Source organism: Salvelinus fontinalis, chromosome 11, assembly GCF_029448725.1.
Source record: "Salvelinus fontinalis isolate EN_2023a chromosome 11, ASM2944872v1, whole genome shotgun sequence".
Lineage (NCBI taxonomy): Eukaryota > Metazoa > Chordata > Actinopteri > Salmoniformes > Salmonidae > Salvelinus > Salvelinus fontinalis.
Window position 1 is genome coordinate 357231 of NC_074675.1, and position 27283 is coordinate 384513.

The 27283-nt window shown below is 45.4% G+C and overlaps 1 protein-coding gene across 1 annotated transcript in view; it reads left to right on the forward strand.

The window, feature by feature from the left end:
- Window positions 1–27283, forward strand: part of LOC129864859 (thyrotropin-releasing hormone-degrading ectoenzyme-like) — a gene marked incomplete in the record, with an annotated part of 320531 nt that overhangs the window by 167245 nt on the left and 126003 nt on the right. The window contains 1 exon segment of the mRNA XM_055937145.1: window positions 25745–25899. Coding sequence (XP_055793120.1) covers window positions 25745–25899 — 155 coding nt within the window.

Genomic DNA, 27283 nt, shown 5'->3' on the forward strand with positions numbered 1-27283 from the left:
AATTAAATTAGAGACTGATATATCTAAAGTTCATTACTGAGCGTTCGAAAATGGCATCCCGGGGTCTCTCTCTGCGTAAAGTTCAACGTCGAAAAGAAGGCATACCTCACTCCTTGGTCTTTTATAACCTCTGAGAGCTACGTAGGAAGCCCATTCCACTTCTCATTGGTTACTGACATCCAGGGGAAGGCGGGTGCAGTTCGTGTCGTTCCATAGGATATACACACCCCTTTAAACTGAACTGAGATCAGAGCTTCGCTCTCAGACCTTCGCAAAACCTGTCATGAATTTCGCTGTAGAAAGAGTTCTGTTCCACTCAGAGACATAATTCAAACGGCTATAGAAACTAGATAGTGTTTTCTATCCAGTAATAACAATAATATGCATATTGTACGATCAAGAATTGAGTAGGAAGCCGTTTCATCTGTAGAGACAATTATGCTAATTTGAAACAGCACCCCCTATAGTCGCAAGAAGTTAAAATAAATTATGTGTTCACAACCCGCTGCGCCTTGGTTCCATCACTACTCCTCCTTTTCGGTTGAAGAGGAGGAGGACTACCGTTACACTCAGATCCAGTTTTCAAATTCAGTTCTTTAAATTCAGACTCAGTTTTCAAATTCAGTTCTCTAAATTCAGACTCCGTTTTCAAATTCAGTTCTCTAAATCCAGACTCAGTTTTCAAATTCAGTTCTCTAAATTCAGACTCCGTTTTCAAATTCAGTTCTCTAAATCCAGACTCAGTTTTCAAATTCAGTTCTCTAAATTCAGACTCCGTTTTCAAATTCAGTTCTCTAAATTCAGACTCCGTTTTCAAATTCAGTTCTCTAAATTCAGACTCCGTTTTCAAATTCAGTTCTCTAAATCCAGACTCAGTTTTCAAATTCAGTTCTCTAAATCCAGACTCAGTTTTCGAATTTAGTTCTCTAAATTCAGACTCAAAACCAGAGACAACATCCTGGTACTTTGGTATCCATGAAAGGTAGAGGAGAACAGATAGAAGACTGTTTTAGCCCACTGAGCTAAAGCCTATAGGGATAAGTTAAGGAAGTGAATGTAAAGGACGACAAGCTGCTTGCTTATCGAGAGCCACTTTCCCTCTGAATACGCTCATACCGACACTTGAACTCAGGACCTCTGCCTCGCAAAAACACACGTGACCCCCTCCTGAAGAGTTCCAACCCACCGCGCTATTGATGAGCAACCTGAAGACATAGTTTCAAGTCTCCGGCAAGGGTAGTCATTAGAAGGGTAACGTGACTGACTGGGTTAACACTGTGCTAGCCTGCTGAGATAAAGCCTAGGCATTGGTTCTGTGACTTGGATGGGCTGCTGTGCATTAGGCCTGATTTAGAACCCCGTCGGGTATGTTGGTGCCGTGACCTCTGAGTGTGAGGTCAAAGGGGGGTGAAATGTGCCCGTGGTGGTTCGATGAGTAACCTTGCTGGAGAATTGCAGACTTGTGTTAGCTTCCTGAACTCTTTAGCTAAGTGGGCTAGCACAGTCTTGTGACATGCAGTAGACCTGGTACCAACCCAGTCAGACACAAGAACAAGATTACATAGGGAGTGGAAAGGCTGTCCTTGGAAGGGTTATGACAAGGCTATTCAACTTCTATTCTTATGAAGGCCAAATTACATTTTTTTGTTGAGACACTTCCTCTTAACATGTCCTGCGCTGCCTGTGATCATCATAGAAGGAATGTCCATGTTCCAGAGAATGAGGTCACAATAGCTTATATCCAAAATGGTTCAAGCGCTAACATTTTATTTAATTTGAATTCCATACTTTTTCATTTGTATTAGGATATTGAATTTAAATGTAATATTTTTAAAATTTGTAATGCACAAATTGAATCATTGAATTCATAAATTGAACTTGTATTTTCCTGATTTGAAACTGAATTGAATGAATATTACATTCAGTTGTAAAATTCAATTTTTTACTGATTTGAATGTTCAAATTCAATATTGCTCCTACCAATGTCCAAATCTCCCTGATCTAACTACTCAATACCAACTCAAACAGAACTCCCCAGAGACGCCTGATGGAAATATGTCTTCGTAGTGTTTTTTTTTTGTCTCAGGCAGGTTTCTATCTGTCTGGAGTTAAGGACCCCATGGTGATATCGTTGTTTTCCCAGCACATAACAAGTCCCTTGGCTGTTGAACAGGTGTAATGCAGATACTCTCTATGCATAGATTTATGAGACACTTCATCTGTTCAGTAGAGCTAAACCAATACTTCAATGGCTCCCAAACAAAAGTTAAATCTATATTTTGCGGGTTAGTTTTTTTGCGGTTGTTTGTTTAAGCTTATCTTTCTGTGACTCTGGTTTGACGTGGTTTTGCATCACTTGTGGAGTTTTCCATGACATGAAAGTACAGACAGCTTGTTTTCTCCAGTAAAGACTGGCAGTAAGGGATGTGAGAGCCTAAAGCTTTGAAGGGGAAATTGCCCAGGCTATTTTCTGTCTTGGAAGCTTTTCCTTTTTCAACTCCCAACTTGAAAGGACTTTCTTCTTCTAGGATTCCATTCCATTTCATCTTATGGAATATTTTGTCTGTCTTTACATTTCAATGGAGGGCTATATACCTTTATTTCCTTTCATATTTCACGGTTGTTTTGGCATGTTATCGTAATATTTACTTTGTAGCCTATTTGAGAAAATGTGACAAATTGTGACCGACCGCCTTGATTCGGTCTTATGTAGCTAAATTTGAAATGGTGTTTTTTTACATTGGATAAAAGCAGATACACAGAGCTACACAATGGTACATCATACACTGCATTTGAGGAACAATGGAAAAGTAATTCTGCTTTGAAAGATGATAAACTTGTAACTCCACTTTAGAGAAAATGGCCTGTGAATGTTTTGGTACACCTACTGGAGAGCTCTTCTTTGTCTCCACCCATTCAGCATCGTTCACACCCTCTTAAGCCTTGGCCACACCCATCTCTTTAAGGAGTCACATGTCAGATCGTGTGCTAAACACTGAGTAGTGTAGTAAAGATTAAGACTAAACGTGGTACAAGTACTAGTTTACAATAAGGAAAACTTCCAGCTCAACAGAAAGTGTCCAGATAATAAAAAAAATAAAAATATTACCCATATTACCCAGACACCCTTGTCTAAATTGATGGGTCATGTGAAAGATATGCTATAACCCCCAGCCACATCTTGCTCAGTGGATGGGTCTCTACAGAAGGTGGAAATGGTACAGCCAAATGGTTTACTTGCATAGAAGCAATATCAGAAATAGATAGTATCAATATAAATAAAATAATATACAGTATGTACAAGAACAATATCAATAACGATATCAGTGATAGATGTGGTAGTTATATGCAATACAATCAGGGCTGAGCAGCAGTCCATTATAGTGTATAGAGAGCAGAGGTATTGAGGTAAAACCATTGATAGAGTGCAGTATGTTGAGGAAAGATATTGAGGTAAAACCATTGGTAGAGTGCAGTATGTTGAGGAAAGATATTGAGGTAAAACCATTGGTAGAGTGCAGTATGTTGAGGAAAGATATTGAGGTTAAACCTTTGATAGAGTGCAGTATGTTGAGGAAAGATATTGAGGTAAAACATTGATAGAGTGCAGTATGTTGAGGAAAGATATTGAGCTAAAACCGTTGATAGAGTGCAGTATGTTGAGGAAATATATTGAGGTAAAACCATTGACAGACTTACAGAGATGCATATTGATTGTAACCTTTTGCATTTGAAGTTCAAATAACTTTCTCTTCCACACTTACTTTGGTGGGTTAATATCAATACATACTTTTTTATTTATTTATTTATTGAGGAAAGATAATGAGGTAAAACCATTGATAGAGTACAGTATGTTGAGGAAAGATAATGAGGTAAAACCGGGTAAAAGACCGTAAGGCTCTATCACTAATTGACCACAGTTGTGAAATAGAGCCTGACGCTGACAGGACACTCTATCTAATCTTACGTATTAATACGACCAGTGTTACGAAATATGTTCAGAACTCGTCTCTTCAATGCCTGTTTAAAAAGCAGACAAATATCCACATTCGGTAAAACAACACATTTTCTCTCATTGACTCTAAACCGTTAGCAGTTGACAGGAAGTCAATTTGCATTCAGGCTGTCGGTGTGATTCTATCACCGGAAAGTTAGGAAAGTAATCAAATGTTTTATATTAATACGAGTTTATTTTTTGTTGTTGTAAAAGCCATTGTGTTTCCTATCAGATGAGAAACTGTACAGTGAGAGGAGCAGAGCTAGTCATTACTCCATTCTACTGTGTACATCTACCTCCAATCACAGTGCATATTTAGGGAGGATACAGGCAGTGCATTGTAATATCCCCCCCCCCCCCTGCAGGATGGAGTCGCAGTGGAAAGTCAGTGAATCTCTGTGGTGTTTAATGGTTTAGAATCATTCTATCAGGCCTTTAATAAACTACCTTGATTCTCCTCACCGCTTTCTTGTTCAAGTCTGAAGCTTTCATTGGATGTCGAGAGGAAATTCAGTGGAACTTCAAGGAGAGGTAGCAGTGGTGCTATCTGCGTCATGGATGACTTGACTTCCTGTACGTTATTCTTAGATAGCAGAGGACTGTATGGATGGCCTGACTTCCTGTACGTTATTCTTAGATAGCAGAGGACTGTATGGATGGCTGGACTTCCTGTACGTTATTCTTAGATAGCAGAGGACTGTATGGATGGCTGGACTTCCTGTACGTTATTCTTAGATAGCAGAGGACTGTATGGATGGCTGGACTTCCTGTACGTTATTCTTAGATAGCAGAGGACTGTATGGATGGCTGGACTTCCTGTACGTTATTCTTAGATAGCAGAGGACTGTATGGATGGCTGGACTTCCTGTACGTTATTCTTAGATAGCAGAGGACTGCATGGATGGCTGGACTACGGAATTGTTCCCAAAGATGAATGAGCACGCATCGAGATGAGAGATGACCCTGGAGAATATTTACCTGGAAAAGAGAAACTTTGTCATCCCTACTCTACCTCCTCCACTCTCTCGGGTTCGTAAATTCCCCCCCAAATTATTTGTAACAATCTCAGAAGAGACTCTGGGATAAGTGGTTTTACATATTCAGATAGATTACATTTGCAAGTATTACAGACTGAGCATATCACAGGTGGGACAATGGGACAAAATAATGCAAATCCCCTACCACACAGCCAATCCCCTCCAGCCTTGTACTTCCTGATGAAGGGGAAATGAAGACGAGGAGTTATTGCAGTGTCTGGTGGCTTTGTTTACAGCATCCTCCTGATGCGACCAGTAATAATATTCTCTGGCTATGTCACGCTCTATAAAGTCTTCTACCCTAACCCGGGGAAAAATGGCACTTGGCCTCTTTCTTTTTCCTTTGTGTCCCAAATGGAACCCTATTCCCTTTATAGTGCACTAGATTTAACTAGAGCCTTATGGCTAAAGTAGTGCACTAGATTTAACTAGAGCCTTATGGCCTCTGGTCAAAAGTAGTGCACTACAAAGGGAATAGGGTTCTATTGTGACTGTTCTATTGTGACTGTCCAATAGAACACATCACTGATCTGTCTCACTAGCCTGGGTTGAATCTGACCACTTCTCACTTTTATTGGCGACTCGCTAAAGACTTCCTAAAGGCCTCTCCCTCTCCATTATACCTGCATGGCTGGGGCTGGGATTTGTGGACGGGGTAAATTAGCTCCACCTGGCTATAGAATAGCTACCGATAGACTTCTCCCCTGTTTCTCCAGGAGAAATACGGCCCTGTAACTTACCACTGGCACAGGCCCAGGGCAAATTGCTGCCAATACTTACCAATGATTGTCTTATCAGAGTTATAATGGGGACCAGGTCCACCCTTTCAAAATACAGGCAAGTGGAGAATTAGGAGGCGGCGTCAGGTGTAAAGAGACATGAACACATTGTTATCATCCCCATTACTGAAAAGACCATTCTACTCTGTCCCAGAGGTGATATAGGAGGAACGTGTCCCGCTGCAGTTCCTACTCCCTTGAGGAGTGAAAAAGGCAACGTGATGTTAAATATACACAGAGACACAGTCTGAATACACAGAGACACAGTCTGAATACACAGAGACACAGTCTGAATACACAGAGACACAGTCTGAATACACAGAGACACAGTCTGAATACACAGAGACACACAGTCTGAATACACAGAGACACAGTCTGAATACACAGAGACACAGTCTGAATACACAGAGACACACAGTCTGAATACACAGACACACAGTCTGAATACACAGAGACACAGTCTGAATACACAGAGACACAGTCTGAATACACAGAGACACAGTCTGAATACACAGAGACACACAGTCTGAATACACAGAGACACACAGTCTGAATACACAGAGACACAGTCTGAATACACAGAGACACACAGTCTGAATACACAGAGACACACAGTCTGAATACACAGAGACACACAGTCTGAATACACAGAGACACACAGTCTGAATACACAGAGACACACAGTCTGAATACACAGAGACACACAGTCTGAATACACAGAGACACACAGTCTGAATACACAGAGACACACAGTCTGAATACACAGAGACACACAGTCTGAATACACAGAGACACACAGTCTGAATACACAGAGACACACAGTCTGAATACACAGAGACACAGTCTGAATACACAGAGACACAGTCTGAATACACAGAGACACACAGTCTGAATACACAGAGACACACAGTCTGAATACACAGAGACACACAGTCTGAATACACAGAGACACACAGTCTGAATACACAGAGACACACAGTCTGAATACACAGAGACACACAGTCTGAATACACAGAGTCACACAGCCTGAATACACAGAGACACAGTCTGAATACACAGAGACACAGTGGCTGCCTTCTCATGAAGGAAACAGGTGCTCCAGTTCCCAACACTTGTTTAGCTTTTTAATAATTGAGAGAGAGAGAGAGACGGTGGGATAGAGAGAGAGAGAGAGAGAGAGAGAGAGGGGAAGAAAGAAAGAGAGAGAGAGTAAGAGTGGGAGAGAGAGAGAGGGAGAGAGGGAGAGGGGAGGAAAGAAAGAGAGGGAGAGAGAGAGAGGGAGAGAGGGTGGGAGAGAGGGGAAGAAAGAGAGAGAGAGATGGTTTGCCAACCCGTCAGACTAATCTAAATCATTTTGCACATTGCTCTTTCCCCCCTGCACCACACAACTCAGAAGTCAGTCAGGGTAGTTCAGGGATCACCGCACTCAGAGAAGTACTCAGAGTTCATCCAGACACTGAACATATGGCTGAGTTGCCTGGGAACAAGGGGAAGTTAAGAATGCAGCCTTCAGCTTCTCCTTGTGGAGTCTCCTTCTGCCTCAACTCTCTCTCTCCTCTCTCTCTCTCTCTCTCTCTCTCTCGCTCTCTCTCTCGCTCTCTCTCTCTCTCTCTCTCTCTTTCTTTCTCTCTCTCTGCCTCAACTCTCTCTTTCTTTCTTTCTCTCTCTTTCTTGCTCTCTGTCTTTCTGTCTGTCTGTCTGTCTGTCTGTCTCTCTCTCTCTCTCTCTCTCTCTCTCTCTCTCTCTTTCTTTCTTTCTTTCTTTCTTTCTTTCTTTCTTTCTTTCTTTCTTTCTTTCTTTCTTTCTTTCTTTCTCTCTCTTTCTTTCTTTCTTTCTTTCTCTCTCTTTCTTGCTCTCTGTCTGTCTGTCTGTCTGTCTCTCTCTCTCTCCCACCCTCTCTCCCTCTCTCTCTCTCCCTCTCTCTTTCTTTCCTCCCCTCTCCCTCTCTCCCTCTCTCTCTCTCTCTCTCTCTCTCTTTCTCTCTCTCTGCCTCAACTCTCTCTTTCTTTCTTTCTCTGTCTGTCTGTCTGTCTGTCTGTCTGTCTGTCTGTCTGTCTGTCTGTCTGTCTGTCTGTCTGTCTGTCTGTCTCTCTCTCTCTCTCTCTCTCTCTCTCTCTCTCTCTCTCTCTCTCTCTCTCTCTCTCTCTCTCTCTCTCTCTCTCTCTCTCTCTCTCTCTCTCTCTCTCTCTCTCTCTCTCTCTTTCTTCCCCTCTCTCTCTCTCTCTCTCTCTCTCTCTCTCTCTCTCTCCTCTCTCTCTCTTTCTTTCTCTCTCTCTGCCTCAACTCTCTCTTTCTTTCTTTCTCTGTCTTTCTGTCTCTGTCTCTCTCTCTCTCTCTCTCTCTCTCTCTCTCTCTCTCTTTCTCTCTCTCTGCCTCAACTCTCTCTTTCTTTCTTTCTCTCTCCTTCTCTCTCTCTCTCTCTCTCTCTCTCTCTCTCTCTCTCTCTCTCTCTCTCTCTCTCTCTCTCTCTCTCTCTCTCTCTCTCTCTCTCTCTCTCTCTCTTTCTTGCTCTCTATCTCTCTGTCTGTAGCTGTGCTCTGGCTCATCTCTGTATTTCAGAAAGCTCCTGTAAAGCTCTGAGAGCACAGAGCAGGTGTTCTACTGGAACTGCTGGAGCCTCCAGCATCAACCTCTCTCTTTCATGGACGTGACCTGTAGTCCATTCAGCGGCAGAGCTTGACATCTTTGCCCTCTCGTACTCTTTGTCCCACACAGTCTGTGAAACGCTGTGTGATTCTCTCTCTGTTTTTTTTTATGCAGTTTTGAAATAGCAACGAGGCGAAGTGAACTAAGATGTCTTTTGAGCTGAAAGCCCATGGGACAGGATGGTCGAGTCTGTCTCCACACAAGGCTTTTTTAAAGCTCCATTTTGCCAGTCTGTCTTTCTAGTCTTGGTTCTGACAGAGTGCATTAGAGAGGAGAATGTATTGGCATTTTACGAAGCAGTTGGCACTAAAAAGCAGACAATAATCTTCACAAGGTGTTTCAGGGTTAACTTTGATGTCTAGTCAGTAACTGTGGGCTTCACTTTCACCTTGATACATTGATATTCAGGCCCCTAAAGCCTGCTGTTACAGAAAGGTCATCCCATCAACAACAGTTGTTTTTATGATGATCCTATAAAGCAGGGACAGTGTTCACCTTCACCATATTGGCCATCTTCACAGAGATCATTTGAATGAGCATTTGTCTGTCGTTGGGTAGGTTCATGGCCAAGGGAGCAGCGACGTATTCATAAGGAAGGACAGGAGCATAAACAGTGTCTCTGTGGGTTTATTCTCCATTACATCACTACAAGGGAGCATTCTAGAACTGCTACGGTGGTTTGGAATGTCATGATGAAGGACTGGGAGCTCGAGAGAGGGTTAAAGGGATGGAGGGAGGGGTAGAGGGGTGGAAGGAGGGATGGAGGGAGGGAGGGGTAGAGGGATGGAGGGGTAGTGGGATGGAGGGAGGGTTAAAGGGATGGAGGGAGGGGTAGAGGGATGGAGGGAGGGGTAGAGGGATGGAGGGAGGGGTAGAGGGAGGGAGGGAGGGCTAAAGGGATGGAGGGAGGGGTAGAGGGATGGAGGGAGGGGTAGAGGGATGGAGAGAGGGTTAAAGGGATGGAGGGAGGGGTAGAGGGATGGAGGGAGGGGTAGAGGGATGGAGGGAGGGGTAGAGGGATGGAGGGAGGGGTAGAGGGATGGAGAGAGGAGTAGAGGGATGAAGGGAGGGTTAGAGGGATGGAGGGAGGGGTAGAGGGATGGAGGGAGGGGTAGAGGGATGGGGGGAGGGGTAGAGGGATGGAGGGAGGGGTAGAGGGATGGAGGGAGGGGTAGAGGGATGGAAAGAGGAGTAGAGGGATGGAGGGAGGGGTAGAGGGATGGAAAGAGGAGTAGAGGGATGGAGGGAGGGGTAGTGGGATGGAGGGAGGGGTAGAGGGATGGATGGGTAGTGGGATGGAGGGAGGGGTAGAAGGATGGAGGGAGGAGTAGAAGGATGGAGGGAGGGGTAGAGGGATGGAGGGAGGGGTAGAGGGATGGAGGGAGGAGTAGAAGGATGGAGGGAGGAGTAGAAGGATGGAGGGAGGGGTAGAGGGATGGAGGGAGGGGTAGAGGGATGGAGGGAGGAGTAGAAGGATGGAAGGAGGGGTAGAGAGATGGAGGGAGGGATGGAGGGAGGGGTAGAGGGGTAGAGGGATGGAGGGAGGAGTAGAAGGATGGAGGGAGGAGTAGAAGGATGGAGGGAGGAGTAGAAGGATGGAGGGAGGGGTAGAGGGATGGAGGGAGGAGTAGCGGGATGGAGGGAGGGGTAGAGGGATGGAGGGAGGAGTAGAGGGATGAAGAGAGGGGTAGAGGGATGAAGGGAGTGTTAGGGGGATGGAGGAAGGGGTAGAGGGATGGAGAGGTAGAGGGATGGAGGGAGGGGTAGAGGGGTGGAGCGAGGGGTAGAGGGATGGAGGGGTAGAGGGATGGAGGGAGGGGTAGAGGGGTGGAGGGAGGGGTAGAGGGGTGGAGGGAGGGGTAGAGGGATGGAGAGAGGGTTAAAGGGATGGAGGGAGGGGTAGAGGGATGGAGGGAGGGGTAGAGGGATGGAGGGAGGGGTAGAGGGGTGGAGGGAGGGGTAGAGGGGTGGAGGGAGGGGTAGAGGGATGGAGAGAGGGTTAAAGGGATGGAGGGAGGGGTAGAGGGGTGGAGGGAGGGGTAGAGGGATGGAGAGAGGGGTAGAGGGATGGAGAGAGGGTTCAAGGGATGGAGGGAGGGGTAGAGGGATGGAGGGAGGGGTAGAGGGATGGAGGGAGGGGTAGAGGGATGGAGGGAGGGGTAGAGAGATGGAGGGAGGGGTAGAGGGATGGAGGGAGGGTTAGAGGGATGGAGGGAGGAGTAGAGGGATGGAGGGAGGGTTAGAGGGATGGAAGGATGGGTAGAGGGATGGAGGGAGGGGTAGAGGGATGGAGGGAGCAGGAGACAGTATAGTGTAACAGCAGTCCATCACCTGTTCAGGAGACAGTATAGTGTAACAGCAGTCCATCACCTGTTCAGGAGACAGTATAGTGTAACAGCAGTCCATCATCTGTTCAGGAGACACTATAGTGTAACATCAGTCCATCACCTGTTCAGGGGACAGTATAGTGTAACAGCAGTCCATCACCTGTTCAGGAGACAGTATAGTGTAACAGCAGTCCATCACCTGTTCAGGAGACAGTATAGTGTAACAGCAGTCCATCACCTGTTCAGGAGACAGTATAGTGTAACAGCAGTCCATCACCTGTTCAGGAGACAGTATAGTGTAACAGCAGTCCATCACCTGTTCAGGAGACAGTATAGTGTAACACCAGTCCATCACCTGTCCAGGAGACAGTATAGTGTAACAGCAGTCCATCACCTGTTCAGGAGACAGTATAGTGTAACAGCAGTCCATCACCTGTTCAGGAGACAGTATAGTGTAACAGCAGTCCATCACCTGTTCAGGAGACAGTATAGTGTTACAGCAGTCCATCACCTGTTCAGGAGACAGTATAGTGTAACACCAGTCCATCACCTGTCCAGGAGACAGTATAGTGTAACAGCAGTCCATCACCTGTTCAGGAGACAGTATAGTGTAACAGCAGTCCATCACCTGTTCAGGAGGCAGTATAGTGTAACAGCAGTCCATCACCTGTTCAGGAGACATTATAGTGTAACTAGCAGTCCATCACCTGTTCAGGAGACAGTATAGTGTAACAGCAGTCCATCACCTGTTCAGGAGACAGTATAGTGTAACAGCAGTCCATCACCTGTTCAGGAGTCAGTATAGTGTAACAGCAGTCCATCACCTGTTCAGGAGACAGTATAGTGTAACAGCAGTCCATCACCTGTTCAGGAGACAGTATAGTGTTACAGCAGTCCCTCACCTGTTCAGGAGACAGTATAGTATAACAGCAGTCCATCACCTGTTTAGGAGACAGTATAGTGTAACAGCAGTCCATCACCTGTTCAAGAGACAGTATAGTGTAACAGCAGTCCATCACCTGTTCAGGAGACAGTATAGTGTAACAGCAGTCCATCACCTGTTCAGGAGACAGTATAGTGTAACAGCAGTCCATCAACTGTTCAGGAGACAGTATAGTGTAACAGCAGTCCATCACCTGTTCAGGAGACAGTATAGTGTAACAGCAGTCCATCACCTGTTCAGGAGACAGTATAGTGTAACACCAGTCCATCACCTGTCCAGGAGACAGTATAGTGTAACAGCAGTCCATCACCTGTTCAGGAGACAGTATAGTGTAACAGCAGTCCATCACCTGTTCAGGAGACAGTATAGTGTAACAGCAGTCCATCATCTGTTCAGGAGACACTATAGTGTAACATCAGTCCATCACCTGTTCAGGGGACAGTATAGTGTAACAGCAGTCCATCACCTGTTCAGGAGACAGTATAGTGTAACAGCAGTCCATCACCTGTTCAGGAGACAGTATAGTGTAACAGCAGTCCATCACCTGTTCAGGAGACAGTATAGTGTAACAGCAGTTCATCACCTGTTCAGGAGACAGTATAGTGTAACAGCAGTCCATCACCTGTTCAGGAGACAGTATAGTGTAACACCAGTCCATCACCTGTCCAGGAGACAGTATAGTGTAACAGCAGTCCATCACCTGTTCAGGAGACAGTATAGTGTAACAGCAGTCCATCACCTGTTCAGGAGACAGTATAGTGTAACAGCAGTCCATCACCTGTTCAGGAGACAGTATAGTGTTACAGCAGTCCATCACCTGTTCAGGAGACAGTATAGTGTAACACCAGTCCATCACCTGTCCAGGAGACAGTATAGTGTAACAGCAGTCCATCACCTGTTCAGGAGACAGTATAGTGTAACAGCAGTCCATCACCTGTTCAGGAGGCAGTATAGTGTAACAGCAGTCCATCACCTGTTCAGGAGACATTATAGTGTAACTAGCAGTCCATCACCTGTTCAGGAGACAGTATAGTGTAACAGCAGTCCATCACCTGTTCAGGAGACAGTATAGTGTAACAGCAGTCCATCACCTGTTCAGGAGTCAGTATAGTGTAACAGCAGTCCATCACCTGTTCAGGAGACAGTATAGTGTAACAGCAGTCCATCACCTGTTCAGGAGACAGTATAGTGTTACAGCAGTCCCTCACCTGTTCAGGAGACAGTATAGTATAACAGCAGTCCATCACCTGTTTAGGAGACAGTATAGTGTAACAGCAGTCCATCACCTGTTCAAGAGACAGTATAGTGTAACAGCAGTCCATCACCTGTTCAGGAGACAGTATAGTGTAACAGCAGTCCATCACCTGTTCAGGAGACAGTATAGTGTAACAGCAGTCCATCAACTGTTCAGGAGACAGTATAGTGTAACAGCAGTCCATCACCTGTTCAGGAGACAGTATAGTGTAACAGCAGTCCATCACCTGTTCAGGAGACAGTATAGTGTAACACCAGTCCATCACCTGTCCAGGAGACAGTATAGTGTAACAGCAGTCCATCGCCTGTTCAGGAGACAGTATAGTGTAACAGCAGTCCATCACCTGTTCAGGAGACAGTATAGTGTTACAGCAGTCCATCACCTGTTCAGGAGACAGTATAGTGTTACAGCAGTCCATCACCTGTTCAGGAGACAGTATAGTGTTACAGCAGTCCATCACCTGTTCAGGAGACAGTATAGTGTAACAGCAGTCCATCACCTGTTCAGGAGACAGTATAGTGTAACAGCAGTCCATCACCTGTTCAGGAGACAGTATAGTGTAACAGTAGTCCATCACCTGTTCAGGAGACAGTATAGTGTAACAACAGTCCATCACCTGTTCAGGAGACAGTATAGTGTTACAGCAGTCCATCACCTGTTCAGGAGACAGTATAGTGTAACAGCAGTCCATCACCTGTTCAGGAGACAGTATAGTGTAACAGCAGTCCATCACCTGTTCAGGAGACAGTATAGTGTTACAGCAGTCCATCACCTGTTCAGGAGACAGTATATTGTAACAGCAGTCCATCACCTGTTCAGGAGACAGTATAGTGTAACAGCAGTCCATCACCTGTTCAGGAGACAGTATAGTGTAACAGTAGTCCATCACCTGTTCAGGAGACAGTGTAGTGTAACAGCAGTCCATCACCTGTTCAGGAGACAGTATAGTGTAACAGCAGTCCATCACCTGTTCAGGAGACAGTATAGTGTAACAGCAGTCCATCACCTGTTCAGGAGACAGTATAGTGTAACAGCAGTCCATCATCTGTTCAGGAGACAGTATAGTGTAACAACAGTCCATCACCTGTTCAGGAGACAGTATATTGTAACAGCAGTCCATCACCTGTTCAGGAGACAGTATAGTGTAACAACAGTCCATCACCTGTTCAGGAGACAGTATAGTGTAACAGCAGTCCATCACCTGTTCAGGAGACAGTATAGTGTTACAGCAGTCCATCACCTGTTCAAGAGACAGTATAGTGTAACAGCAGTCCATCACCTGTTCAGGAGACAGTATAGTGTAACACCAGTCCATCACCTGTCCAGGAGACAGTATAGTGTAACAGCAGTCCATCACCTGTCCAGGAGACAGTATAGTGTTACAGCAGTCCATCACCTGTTCAGGAGACAGTATAGTGTTACAGCAGTCCATCACCTGTCCAGGAGACAGTATAGTGTAACAGCAGTCCATCACCTGTTCAGGAGACAGTATAGTGTAACAGCAGTCCATCACCTGTTCAGGAGACAGTATAGTGTAACAGCAGTCCATCACCTGTTCAGGAGACAGTATAGTGTAACAGCAGTCCATCACCTGTTCAGGAGACAGTATAGTGTTACAGCAGTCCATCACCTGTTCAGGAGACAGTATAGTGTAACAGCAGTCCATCATCTGTTCAGGAGACAGTATAGTGTAACAGCAGTCCATCACCTGTTCAGGAGACAGTATAGTGTTACAGCAGTCCATCACCTGTTCAGGAGACAGTATATTGTAACAGCAGTCCATCACCTGTTCAGGAGACAGTATAGTGTTACAGCAGTCAATCACCTGTTCAGGGGACAGTATAGTGTTACAGCAGTCCATCACCTGTTCAGGAGACAGTATAGTGTTACAGCAGTCCATCACCTGTTCAGGAGACAGTATATTGTAACAGCAGTCCATCACCTGTTCAGGAGACAGTATAGTGTTACAGCAGTCCATCACCTGTTCAGGGGACAGTATAGTGTAACAGCAGTCCATCACCTGTTCAGTAGACAGTATAGTGTAGCAGCAGTCCCTCACCTGTTCAGGAGACAGTATGGTGTTACAGCTCTCATACTCTGTAGTGGATGAAACAGGATGGACAGTAAGGAGGGGTAGAGGGATCAGGAGGAGGGGTAGAGGGATCAGGAGGAGGGGTAGAGGGATCAGGAGGAGGGGTAGAGGGATCAGGAGGAGGGGTAGAGGGATCAGGAGGAGGGGTAGAGGGTTGGAGGGTTCAGGGGGAAGGGTAGAGGGATCAGGAGGAGGGGTAGAGGGATGGAGGGTTCAGGAGGAGGGGTAGACGGATGGAGGGTTCAGGAGGAGGGGTAGAGGGATCAGGAGGAGGGGTGGAGGGATCAGGAGGAGGGGTAGAGGGATCAGGAGGAGGGGTAGAGGGATCAGGAGGAGGGGTAGAGGGATCTTGAGGAGGGGTAGAGGGGTGGAGGGATCAGGAGGAGGGGTAGAGGGAGAGGAAACAGCAGTATAGACAGTGTTGAAGCTAGACTGTCCCCAAAGCCCAGTCATCAGCACTGTTGCTCCTGCCTGGCCTGTCTGGGTTGGGCCTGACTGGGCTAAATGGACCAACCTCCTAAACCTCCTCCTGTCTGGCCTGTCTGCTCTGGGCCTGCCTTGGCTAAATGGACCAGCCTCCTAAACCTCCTCATCTCTGGCCTGTCTGCTCTGGGCCTGTCTGGGCTAAATGGACAAGCCTCCTAAACCTCCTCATGTCTGGCCTGTCTGCTCTGGGCCTGCCTGGGCTAAATGGACCAGCCTCCTAAACCTCCTCCTGTCTGGCGTGTCTGCTCTAGGCCTGCCTGGGCTAAATGGACAAGCCTCCTAAACCTCCTCATGTCTGGCCTGTCTGCTCTAGGCCTGCCTGGGCTAAATGGACCAGCCTCCTAAACCTCCTCATGTCTGGCCTGTCTGCTCTGGGCCTGTCTGGGCTAAATGGACAAGCCTCCTAAACCTCCTCATGTCTGGCCTGTCTGCTCTGGGCCTGCCTGGGCTAAATGGACCAGCCTCCTAAATCTCCCCCTGTCTGGTCTGGGCCATTCTGGGCTAAATGGGACAGCCTCCTGCTAAACCTGCTCTAGCCTGGCGTGTCTCTTCGAGTAGTGCCCCATAACACACAACTAGTTGTTACCAGGTCCATTCAGTTCATGATCCATTAATTAAAGACACAGGGCAGACTAATAATCCCAACAGACTCTCCACATCAAACAGAAGTAACTCTCCCTGGTCATTAGGTACAGTAATGTAATACAGAAATAACACAATTATTTGAGGAAGTGTCCATTCTCTCTCTCTCTCTCTCTCTCTCTCTCTCTCTCTCTCTCTCTCTCTCTCTCTCTCTCTCTCTCTCTCTCTCTCTCTCTCTCAATGTAATTACAGACCTCCACAATAACACAGGAGTTGCTGGGGATGAGATAATGAACCTGTTATTAATGGAGGGGCCAGATGCAGACCACTAGATCTAATGTAGAGGAGATAGACGGTGTTCCAGACCACTAGATCTAATGTACGGGAGACAGACGGTGTTCCAGACCACTAGATCTAATGTAGAGGAGATAGACGGTGTTCCAGACCACTAGATCTAATGTAAAGGAGATAGACGGTGTTCCAGACCACTAGATCTAATGTAGAGGAGATAGACGCTGTTCCAGACCACTAGATCGAATGTAGAGGAGATAGACGGTGTTCCAGACCACTAGATCTAATGTAGAGGAGATAGACGGTGTTCCAGACCACTAGATCTAATGTAAAGGAGATAGACGGTGTTCCAGACCACTAGATCTAATGTAGAGGAGATAGACGGTGTTCCAGACCACTAGATCTAATGTAGAGGAGATAGACGCTGTTCCAGGCCACTAGATCTAATGTAGAGGAGACAGACGGTGTTCCAGACCACTAGATCTAATGTAGAGGAGATAGACGCTGTTCCAGACCACTAGATCTAATGTAGAGGAGATAGACGCTGTTCCAGACCACTAGATCTAATGTAAAGGAGATAGACGGTGTTCCAGACCACTAGATCTAATGTAGAGGAGATAGACGCTGTTCCAACCACTAGATCTAATGTAGAGGAGATAGACGCTGTTCCAACCACTAGATCTAATGTAAAGGAGATAGACGCTGTTCCAACCACTAGATCTAATGTAGAGGAGATAGACGCTGTTCCAGACCACTAGATCTAATGTAGAGGAGATAGACTGTGTTCCAGACCACTAGATCTAATGTAGAGGAGATAGACTGTGTTCCAGACCACTAGATCTAATGTAGAGGAGATAGACGCTGTTCCAGACCACTAGATCTAATGTAAAGGAGATAGACACTGTTCCAGACCACTAGATCTAATGTAAAGGAGATAGACGGTGTTCCAGACCACTAGATCTAATGTAGAGGAGATAGACACTGTTCCAGACCACTAGATCTAATGTAAAGGAGATAGACGGTGTTCCAGACCACTAGATCTAATGTAGAGGAGATAGACGCTGTTCCAGACCACTAGATCTAATGTAAAGGAGATAGACACTGTTCCAGACCACTAGATCTAATGTAAAGGAGATAGACGGTGTTCCAGACCACTAGATCTAATGTAAAGGAGATAGACGGTGTTCCAGACCACTAGATCTAATGTAGAGGAGACAGACGGTGTTCCAGACCACTAGATCTAATGTAGAGGAGATAGACGGTGTTCCAGACCACTAGATCTAATGTAAAGGAGATAGACGGTGTTCCAGACCACTAGATCTAATGTAGAGGAGATAGACGGTGTTCCAGACCACTAGATCTAATGTAGAGGAGATAGACGCTGTTCCAGACCACTAGATCGTTCCAGACTGTTCCATACTGTCCATTTCTCCTGACAGTTACTTGGTGTCAGTGAGAATGGACTTGGCCGGCCACAGCCTGAGACATGCCCTGTGTTGGAGCTCTGCAGTTTTCTCCTTGACCCCCTAGTCATTGCTTGTTGTGTGTGTGACACCTCTAATGAGATTGTTGTATTGGAGCAGTAACCCTTCATTAGCTTGTCATTCTATCCTGCCCTCTGATTGGATGTAGTTTTATTTAACGATTGGTTGAGTAGTTGCTATAGTACTTTGAGTGAAAGCTACAGTATTATAGAATCAGATCGGTCTGATTGGAGGTTCCATTCTGATATGATCTAATAGCATTCTGTGTGATGGGACCCAATCAGAGTTGAAAAGGAATGCTATCTGGCACCTGATTGGTGTAGAGATAACATCAACTCCATGTATGGGCGTGATATTCCCCACGGGATATATCTGTCTTTCATAGAGATACACACACACACACGCACACGCACACGCACACACACGCACACACGCACACACACACGCAAGGTTCCAAAATCCATAGTCTAAAAATACTGTTATAGGCTCCCTCAACCTGGCTGCTTGCTGTGTGTGGGGGTGTGCATCTCTGTGTGTGTGTCTATGTGTGTCCCTGTGTGTGAGTCTATGTGTGTACACCTGCTTGCCTGTTAGTGTGTTTTTAATAATTGTTATTGTGTAACTTGGGAGGCTTTTTCCCCATTTGAAGATACAAGCTGTGTGGTTAAAAAAAAACTTTCCTCCATCTCTTTCCTTCCGTTGTCCGCATGGCTCTTCCTCTTTTCATAACTCTCATCCCTCTTCTCCAAACCCCTCCTCTCCTCTCTCATCCCTCCACTCCTCTCTCATCCCTCCACTCCTCTCTCATCCTTCCTCTCCAAACTCCTCTTCTCCTCTCTCATCCCTCCACTCCTCTCTCATCCTTCCTCTCCAAACTCCTCCTCTCCTCTCTCTTCCCTCCACTCCTCTCTCATCCCTCCTCTCCAAACTCCTACTCTCCTCTCTCATCCCTCCTCTCCTCTCTCATCCCTCCTCTCCTCTCTCATCCCTCCTCTCCTCTCTCATCCCTCCACTCCTCTCTCATCCCTCCTCTCCAAACTCCTCCTCTCCAGTCTCATCCCTTCTTTCCCATCCATTCCTCTTCTCCTCTCTCATCCCTCCTCTCCTCTCTCATCCCTCCTCTCCTCTCTCATCCCTCCTCTCCTCTCTCATCCCTCCACTCCTCTCTCATCCCTCCTCTCCAAACTCCTCCTCTCCAGTCTCATCCCTTCTTTCCCATCCATTCCTCTTCTCCTCTCTCATCCCTCCTCTCCTCTCTCATCCCTCCTCTCCAAACTCCTCCTCTCCTCTCTCATCCCTCCTCTCCTCTCTCATCCCTCCACTCCTCTCTCATCCCTCCTCTCCAAACTCCTCCTCTCCTCTCTCATCCCTCCTCTCCAAACTCCTCCTCTCCTCTCTCATCCCTCCTCTCCAAACTCCTCCTCTCCTCTCTCATCCCTCCTATCCCATCTCTTCTCTCCCATCAATTCCTCCTCACCTCTCCAATCCCTCCTCTCTCATCCCTCGTCTCCTCTCTCCTAACCCATCCCTCCTCTCCTCTCCCATTCCTCCTCTGCTTCCTCCTTTCCTCTGCCTCCAGCCACCACATTCCACCTTCACCACTCTGTTCCCTCTGAAGACTTCTCAGAGGCCATCTTGATGAAGACTAAGTGAATTTTTGTGTGACTGTGTGTAGGAGTGAGACGGAGTTTGATATAATAGACAGTGAATCATTTGTGTGACTGTGTGTAGGAGTGAGAAGGAGTTTGATATAATAGACAAATAGGGATGTCCACATCTCAGTGCCGGTAACATAGTCCTACTGTATCCTGTTAGAAGTGTAGCATATTCCTACTGTATCCTGTTAGAAGTGTAGCATATTCCTACTGTATCCTGTTAGAAGTGTAGCATATTCCTACTGTATCCTGTTAGAAGTATAACATATTCTTACTGTATGCTGTTAGAAGTGTAACATATTCCTACTGTATCCTGTTAGAAGTGTAACATATTCCTACTGTATCCTGTTAGAAGTGTAGCATATTCCTACTGTATCATGTTAGAAGTGTAGCATATTCCTACTGTATCCTGTTAGAAGTGTAACATATTCCTACTGTATCCTGTTAGAAGTGTAACATATTCCTACTGTATGCTGTTAGAAGTGTAACATATTCCTACTGTATCCTGTTAGAAGTGTAACATATTCCTACTGTATCCTGTTAGAAGTGTAGCATATTCCTACTGTATCCTGTTAGAAGTGTAACATAATCCTACTGTATTCTGTTAGAAGTGTAACATATTCCTACTGTATCCTGTTAGAAGTGTAATATTCCTACTGTATCCTGTTAGAAGTGTAGCATATTCCTACTGTATGCTGTTAGAAGTGTAACATATTCCTACTGTATCCTGTTAGAAGTGTAACATGTTCCTACTGTATCCTGTTAGAAGTGTAACAAATTCCTACTGTATCCTGTTAGAAGTGTAATATTCCTACTGTATCCTGTTAGAAGTGTAGCATATTCCTACTGTATGCTGTTAGAAGTGTAACATATTCCTACTGTATCCTGTTAGAAGTGTAACATGTTCCTACTGTATCCTGTTAGAAGTGTAACATATTCCTACTGTATTCTGTTAGAAGTGTAACATATTCCTACTGTATCCTGTTAGAAGTGTAATATTCCTACTGTATCCTGTTAGAAGTGTAGCCTATTCCTACTGTATGCTGTTAGAAGTGTAACATATTCCTACTGTATCCTGTTAGAAGTGTAACATGTTCCTACTGTATCCTGTTAGAAGTGTAACATATTCCTACTGTATCCTGTTAGAAGTGTAACATAATCCTACTGTATCCTGTTAGAAGTGTAACATATTCCTACTGTATCCTGTTAGAAGTGTAACATGTTCCTACTGTATCCTGTTAGAAGTGTAGCATATTCCTACTGTATCCTGTTAGAAGTGTAGCATATTCCTACTGTATCCTGTTAGAAGTGTAGCATATTCCTACTGTATCCTGTTAGAAGTATAACATATTCTTACTGTATGCTGTTAGAAGTGTAACATATTCCTACTGTATCCTGTTAGAAGTGTAACATATTCCTACTGTATCCTGTTAGAAGTGCAGCATATTCCTACTGTATCCTGTTAGAAGTATAACATATTCCTACTGTATCCTGTTAGAAGTGTAGCATATTCCTACTGTATCCTGTTAGAAGTGTAACATATTCCTACTGTATCCTGTTAGAAGTGTAACATATTCCTACTGTATCCTGTTAGAAGTGTAACATATTCCTACTGTATGCTGTTAGAAGTGTAACATATTCCTACTGTATCCTGTTAGAAGTGTAACATATTCCTACTGTATCCTGTTAGAAGTGTAATATTCCTACTGTATCCTGTTAGAAGTGTAGCATATTCCTACTGTATCCTGTTAGAAGTGTAACATAATCCTACTGTATTCTGTTAGAAGTGTAACATATTCCTACTGTATCCTGTTAGAAGTGTAATATTCCTACTGTATCCTGTTAGAAGTGTAGCATATTCCCACTGTATGCTGTTAGAAGTGTAGCATATTCCTACTGTATCCTGTTAGAAGTGTAACATGTTCCTACTGTATCCTGTTAGAAGTGTAACATATTCCTACTGTATCCTGTTAGAAGTGTAATATTCCTACTGTATCCTGTTAGAAGTGTAGCATATTCCTACTGTATGCTGTTAGAAGTGTAACATATTCCTACTGTATCCTGTTAGAAGTGTAACATGTTCCTACTGTATCCTGTTAGAAGTGTAACATATTCCTATTGTATTCTGTTAGAAGTGTAACATATTCCTACTGTATCCTGTTAGAAGTGTAATATTCCTACTGTATCCTGTTAGAAGTGTAGCATATTCCTACTGTATGCTGTTAGAAGTGTAACATATTCCTACTGTATCCTGTTAGAAGTGTAACATGTTCCTACTGTATCCTGTTAGAAGTGTAACATATTCCTACTGTATCCTGTTAGAAGTGTAACATAATCCTACTGTATTCTGTTAGAAGTGTAACATATTCCTACTGTATCCTGTTAGAAGTGTAACATATTCCTACTGTATCCTGTTAGAAGTGTAACATAATCCTACTGTATCCTGTTAGAAGTGTAGCATATTCCTACTGTATGCTGTTAGAAGTGTAACATATTCCTACTGTATCCTGTTAGAAGTGTAGCATATTCCTACTGTATCATGTTAGAAGTGTAACATATTCCTACTGTATCCTGTTAGAAGGGCTGTGGTGTCTGGACAGATAGATGCATACCGTCATTTAATGAGCTAATTAACTTTTCCTCCCGTGAAAATGGTTAGAGCGTGACGACCTGTGTGGATCCAGCGTGTCGCCCTGCGTGTCGCCCTGCGTGTCGCCCTGCGTGTCGCCCTGCGTGTCGACCTGCGTGGATCCAGCGTGTCGCCCTGCGTGTCGCCCTGCGTGTCGCCCTGCGTGTCGCCCTGCGTGTCGCCCTGCGTGTCGACCTGTGTGTCGCCCTGTGTGGATCCAGCGTGTCGCCCTGCGTGTCGCCCTGCGTGTCGACCTGTGTGTCGCCCTGTGTGGATCCAGCGTGTCGCCCTGCATGTGCCCCTGTTCATTGACATCAGCCGCCTCATTGGAAGCCCATGCAGACCATGCACGGTCAATATAAAACTGGATTCCCCTGTAGCGTCAAGTCTTTCAGTCATAAATCACAATTACAATGGCCAATTAGAGCCTGCCTGTTCCATTTCTATCTCCTCTTCGCATCTAATTCTAGAATGTTAATTCAATAGAAACATCTGGTGAGCTTCTCATCGTCATAGAAACATCAGCTTCTCCTCATCATGCCTGTTTTATAACCACGCTTTGTTGTTGTTGTTGTTCCACCTTTATCTTGTTTTCTTGTTGTCCTTGTTGTCCTGAGAGCCGTTGTTATGAGAACCGTCGTTATAGGAACTGTTGTTATGAGAACCGTCGTTATGAGAACCGTCGTTATGAGAGCCATCGTTATGAGAGCCGTCGTTATGAGAACCGTCGTTATGAGAGCCGTCGTTATGAGAGCCGTCGTTATGAGAACCGTCGTTATGAGAACCGTCGTTATGAGAGCCGTCGTTATGAGAACCGTCGTTATGAGAACCGTCGTTATGAGAGCCGTCGTTATGAGAGCCGTCGTTATGAGAACCGTCGTTATGAGAGCCGTCGTTATGAGAGCCGTCGTTATGAGAACCGTCGTTATGAGAACCGTCGTTATGAGGGCCGTCGTCTCTCTCTCTCCCTCATACCTCTCTCTCTCCCTCCCTCTCTCTCTCTCTCTCTCTCTCTCTCTCTCCGTCAAACCTCTCTCTCTCCCTCTCCATCATACCTCTCCCTCTCTCTCTCCATCATACCTCTCTCTCCCTTTCCATCATACCTCTCTCTCTCCATCTCCTTCATACCTCTGAATCTCTCTCTCCCTCTCCTTCAAACCTTTCTCTCTCTCTATCTCTCCATCATGCCTCTCTCTCTCTCTCTCTCCTTCATACCTCTCTCTTTCGCTCTCTCTCTCCCTCTCCTTCATACCTCTCTCTTTCGCTCTCTCTCTCCCTCTCCTTCATACCTCTCTCTTTCTCTCTCCCTCTCCTTCATACCTCTCTCTTTCTCTCTCTCTCTCCCTCTCCTTCATACCTCTCTCTCTCCCTCTCCTTCATACCTCTCTCTTTCTCTCTCTCTCTCCCTCTCCTTCATACCTCTCTCTTTCTCTCTCCCTCTCCTTCATACCTCTCTCTTTCTCTCTCTCTCTCCCTCTCCTTCATACCTCTCTCTCTCTCCCTCTCCATCATACCCCTCTCTCTCTCTCCCTCTCCTTCATACCTCTCTCTCTCTCTAATCAAGTCTATTCATGATATCCTCCAGTTCCTTCCTGCTGCTTCCTAAACTATGTCTAACAAACACTGGGATGTTTTCCCTCCCCTGTCACAGCCTCCCGAAACTCTACAGGCGTGAGGCACAGGAGCGCATGCATGAATCCATGTCACATTTCTCTGTCACACGCCAAGCGATAGATAACCCCTCACTTCCAGAAATGATCAGTCATTTACCTCAAAGGAATATGCAAATGTCTGTACATAGCGTGTATCCAGTTTATTCCCAAAACACCCCGGTAATCGTATTACGACGGCTGCGACAGCCACAGTACTTACTCTAACTTGTTGTTTTTTAACCCACACCGCATGTTGTCTTTGACTAAGATAAGGATTGGATCATAAACACTTGGTTTTGCCAAGGCTGTGATAAGGCGTGCAGAATTTACAGGCGTGCAGAATTTACAGGCCTCCTACTATGCCCACAAAAACATGAGTCTAATCTTCCCGCTTCCTGGTATTTAAATAAGAGATTTAGTTTCTTCTACACCTGACCCTTGCGGGCACTGCCGTTAGGCCAAATTGTCAATGTACCAATCACATGTCACGATACTGCCAGTCTCCCAGATTAAGGAAGCTAGTCTTAAAGTAGCAGCTTATTTCTTACTTCTGCAGGTGATGTTTATTGAAAACACAATAGAAAGCACAGTAACAGTGCTGACAGTAGAGAGATGGGAATTCTGCATGGATTCAGTGAAACAAAATGACATCTGTCCCGGTTGGGAACATCTCTGTGTCTCTCTCTGTGTAAACTAGGGCTGTTGTTTTTAAAAGGGAAACACAGTGCCTTTTTTTACTGCCTGTTGACTCCTGAGAAATAAAAGTGCTTCTTTCATTCCTTGTAATAAATAGAGCGGAGTTTTAAAATCCCCCCTTTTTCTTTATCTTGCTGTGGAAATGTCTTCCATCACTCAACAGCTGTCACAGAAAACTCAACCACTCTCTTTTTTCTTGCTGTGGAAATGTCTTCCATCACTCAACGGCTGTCACAGAGAAGTCCACCACTCTCTTTTTCTTAGTCAGGAGAACCCGGAGAGGGAGAAAGATATGTCTTTTCCCAGTGACAAGGCACATCTATAAAAAGAGAAGTTTCTTACTTTCCTCATCTCCCATAAAGAAAAGCCTACGTGGTCCATGTCTTGGTTGCCTTGAAATGTCCTTTAACCTGTTGTCTGTAAACCTCTCTTGTCTCGGCTGTGTCTTCTTCCTCTCTCACCTTTGACCTGTGTGTGTGTGTGTGCGTGTGCGTTTGCGATGCCAATTCTTCACAACCTGTCTGCCAAACCAAAAAGACAAACTATTCAAGGCTACTACTACTTTATCTATTTCAGTTGTTCTAATACCTTTATGAATATGCATAAACATATCTCTTTCACTGTTGAACATTTACTAGCTGTTGTCCAATGACTACTAACTATGGTGTAACCACTGCCTCTTCAGCCAGGGTTGAGTGGAGCGTGGTCTGTTTAGTAGAAGACGTTGTGTCGTTGTATCTCCCTTGACGACGGACATGCTGACTAAACACGTCTGAGTTTGAAACCTGTTGTTCTATTGATCACGCCAAAACTTACATATTTATTTAACTTTTATTTAAGAACCAATTCTTTTTTTCAATGACGGCCTACCGCCGGCCAAACCCGGACGACGCTGGGCCATTTGTGAGCCGCCCTATGGGACTCCCCATCACGGCCGGATGTGATGCAGCCTGGAATTGAACCAGGGTCTGTAGTGACGCCTCTAGCACTGAGATGCCGTGCCTTAGACCGCTGCGCCACACGGGAGCCGATAACTTCCATAAAGGCATTTTAAACTAACTACATGACGAGGGGTCCTTTTAGTTGTTTAAACTTCTATGGTGTCAACAGGTGGACGTGAAGTCAAGGTTGTTCGTTGCGCCTGCTGTACTCTTCTCCTCTCTGACCTTTAATCTCTCTTGTGTTTTTACCAGACCTGCTGGCCGTGCCCAAGCACCCCTACGCTGCCATGGAGAACTGGGGTCTGAGTGTGTTTGTAGAGCAGAAGATCCTACTGGACCCAGAGGTCTCATCCTTCTCCTACCAGATGGAGCTAACCATGGTGGTGGTGCATGAGATCTGCCATCAGGTATAATACACTATGCTATGCTAGGCTAGGCTAGGCTACACTTCTCCCACCAGATGAAGCTAACCATGGTGGTGGTTCATGAGATCTGCCATCAGGTATAATACACTATGCTATGCTATGCTAGGCTATGCTACACTTCTCCCACCAGATGAAGCTAACCATGGTGGTGGTTCATGAGATCTGCCATCAGGTATAATAACCTATGCTATGCTAGGCTATGCTGCACTTCTCCTACCAGATGAAGCTAACCATGGTGTGGTTCATGAGATCTGCCATCAGGTATAATAACCTATGCTATGCAAGGCTATGCTACACTTCTCCTACCAGATGGAGCTAACCATGGTGGTGGTTCATGAGATCTGCCATCAGGTATAATACACTATGCTATGCTATGCTAGGCTAGGCTACACTTCTCCCACCAGATGAAGCTAACCATGGTGATGGTTCATGAGATCTGCCATCAGGTATAATAACCTATGCTATGCTATGCTAGGCTATGCTACACTTCTCCCACCAGATGAAGCTAACCATGGTGGTGGTTCATGAGATCTGCCATCAGGTATAATACACTATGCTATGCTAGGCTATGCTACACTTCTCCCACCAGATGAAGCTAACCATGGTGGTGGTTCATGAGATCTGCCATCAGGTATAATACACTATGCTATGCTATGCTAGGCTATGCTACACTTCTCCTACCAGATGGAGCTAACCATGGTGGTGGTTCATGAGATCTGCCATCAGGTATAATACACTATGCTATGCTATGCTAGGCTAGGCTACACTTCTCCCACCAGATGAAGCTAACCATGGTGGTGGTTCATGAGATCTGCCATCAGGTATAATACCCTATGCTATGCTATGCCAGGCTATGCTACACTTCTCCCATCAGATGAAGCTAACCATGGTGGTGGTTCATGATATCTGCCATCAGGTATAACACACTATGCTCTGCTAGGCTAGGCTATGCTACACTAGGCTACATTACTATCCAATACACTAGGCCAGGGGTGTCAAACTCATTCCACGGAGGGCCTTGTGTCTGCAGGTTTTTGGTTTTTCCTTTCAATAAAGCCCTAGACAACCAGGTGTGGTGAGTTCCTAACTAATTAGTGATGTTAATTCATCAATCAAGTATAAGGGAGGAGCGAAAACCCGCAGACACTCGACCCCCGTGGAATGAGTTTGACACCTGTGCACTAGGCAATGTAATGCTATGCTACGCTAGGTAATTCTATACACTACACGGGTCCCGAGTTGTTCCTTACTTGAAACCATGGGTGCTAATTATACCCTGTAACTGGGGGGCTGGAGCGTTTTTCTGATCAGGTCACGTGGTAAAACACTCCTGGCCCTTCCTCACCACAGCAGAGTAGAGGTTCAG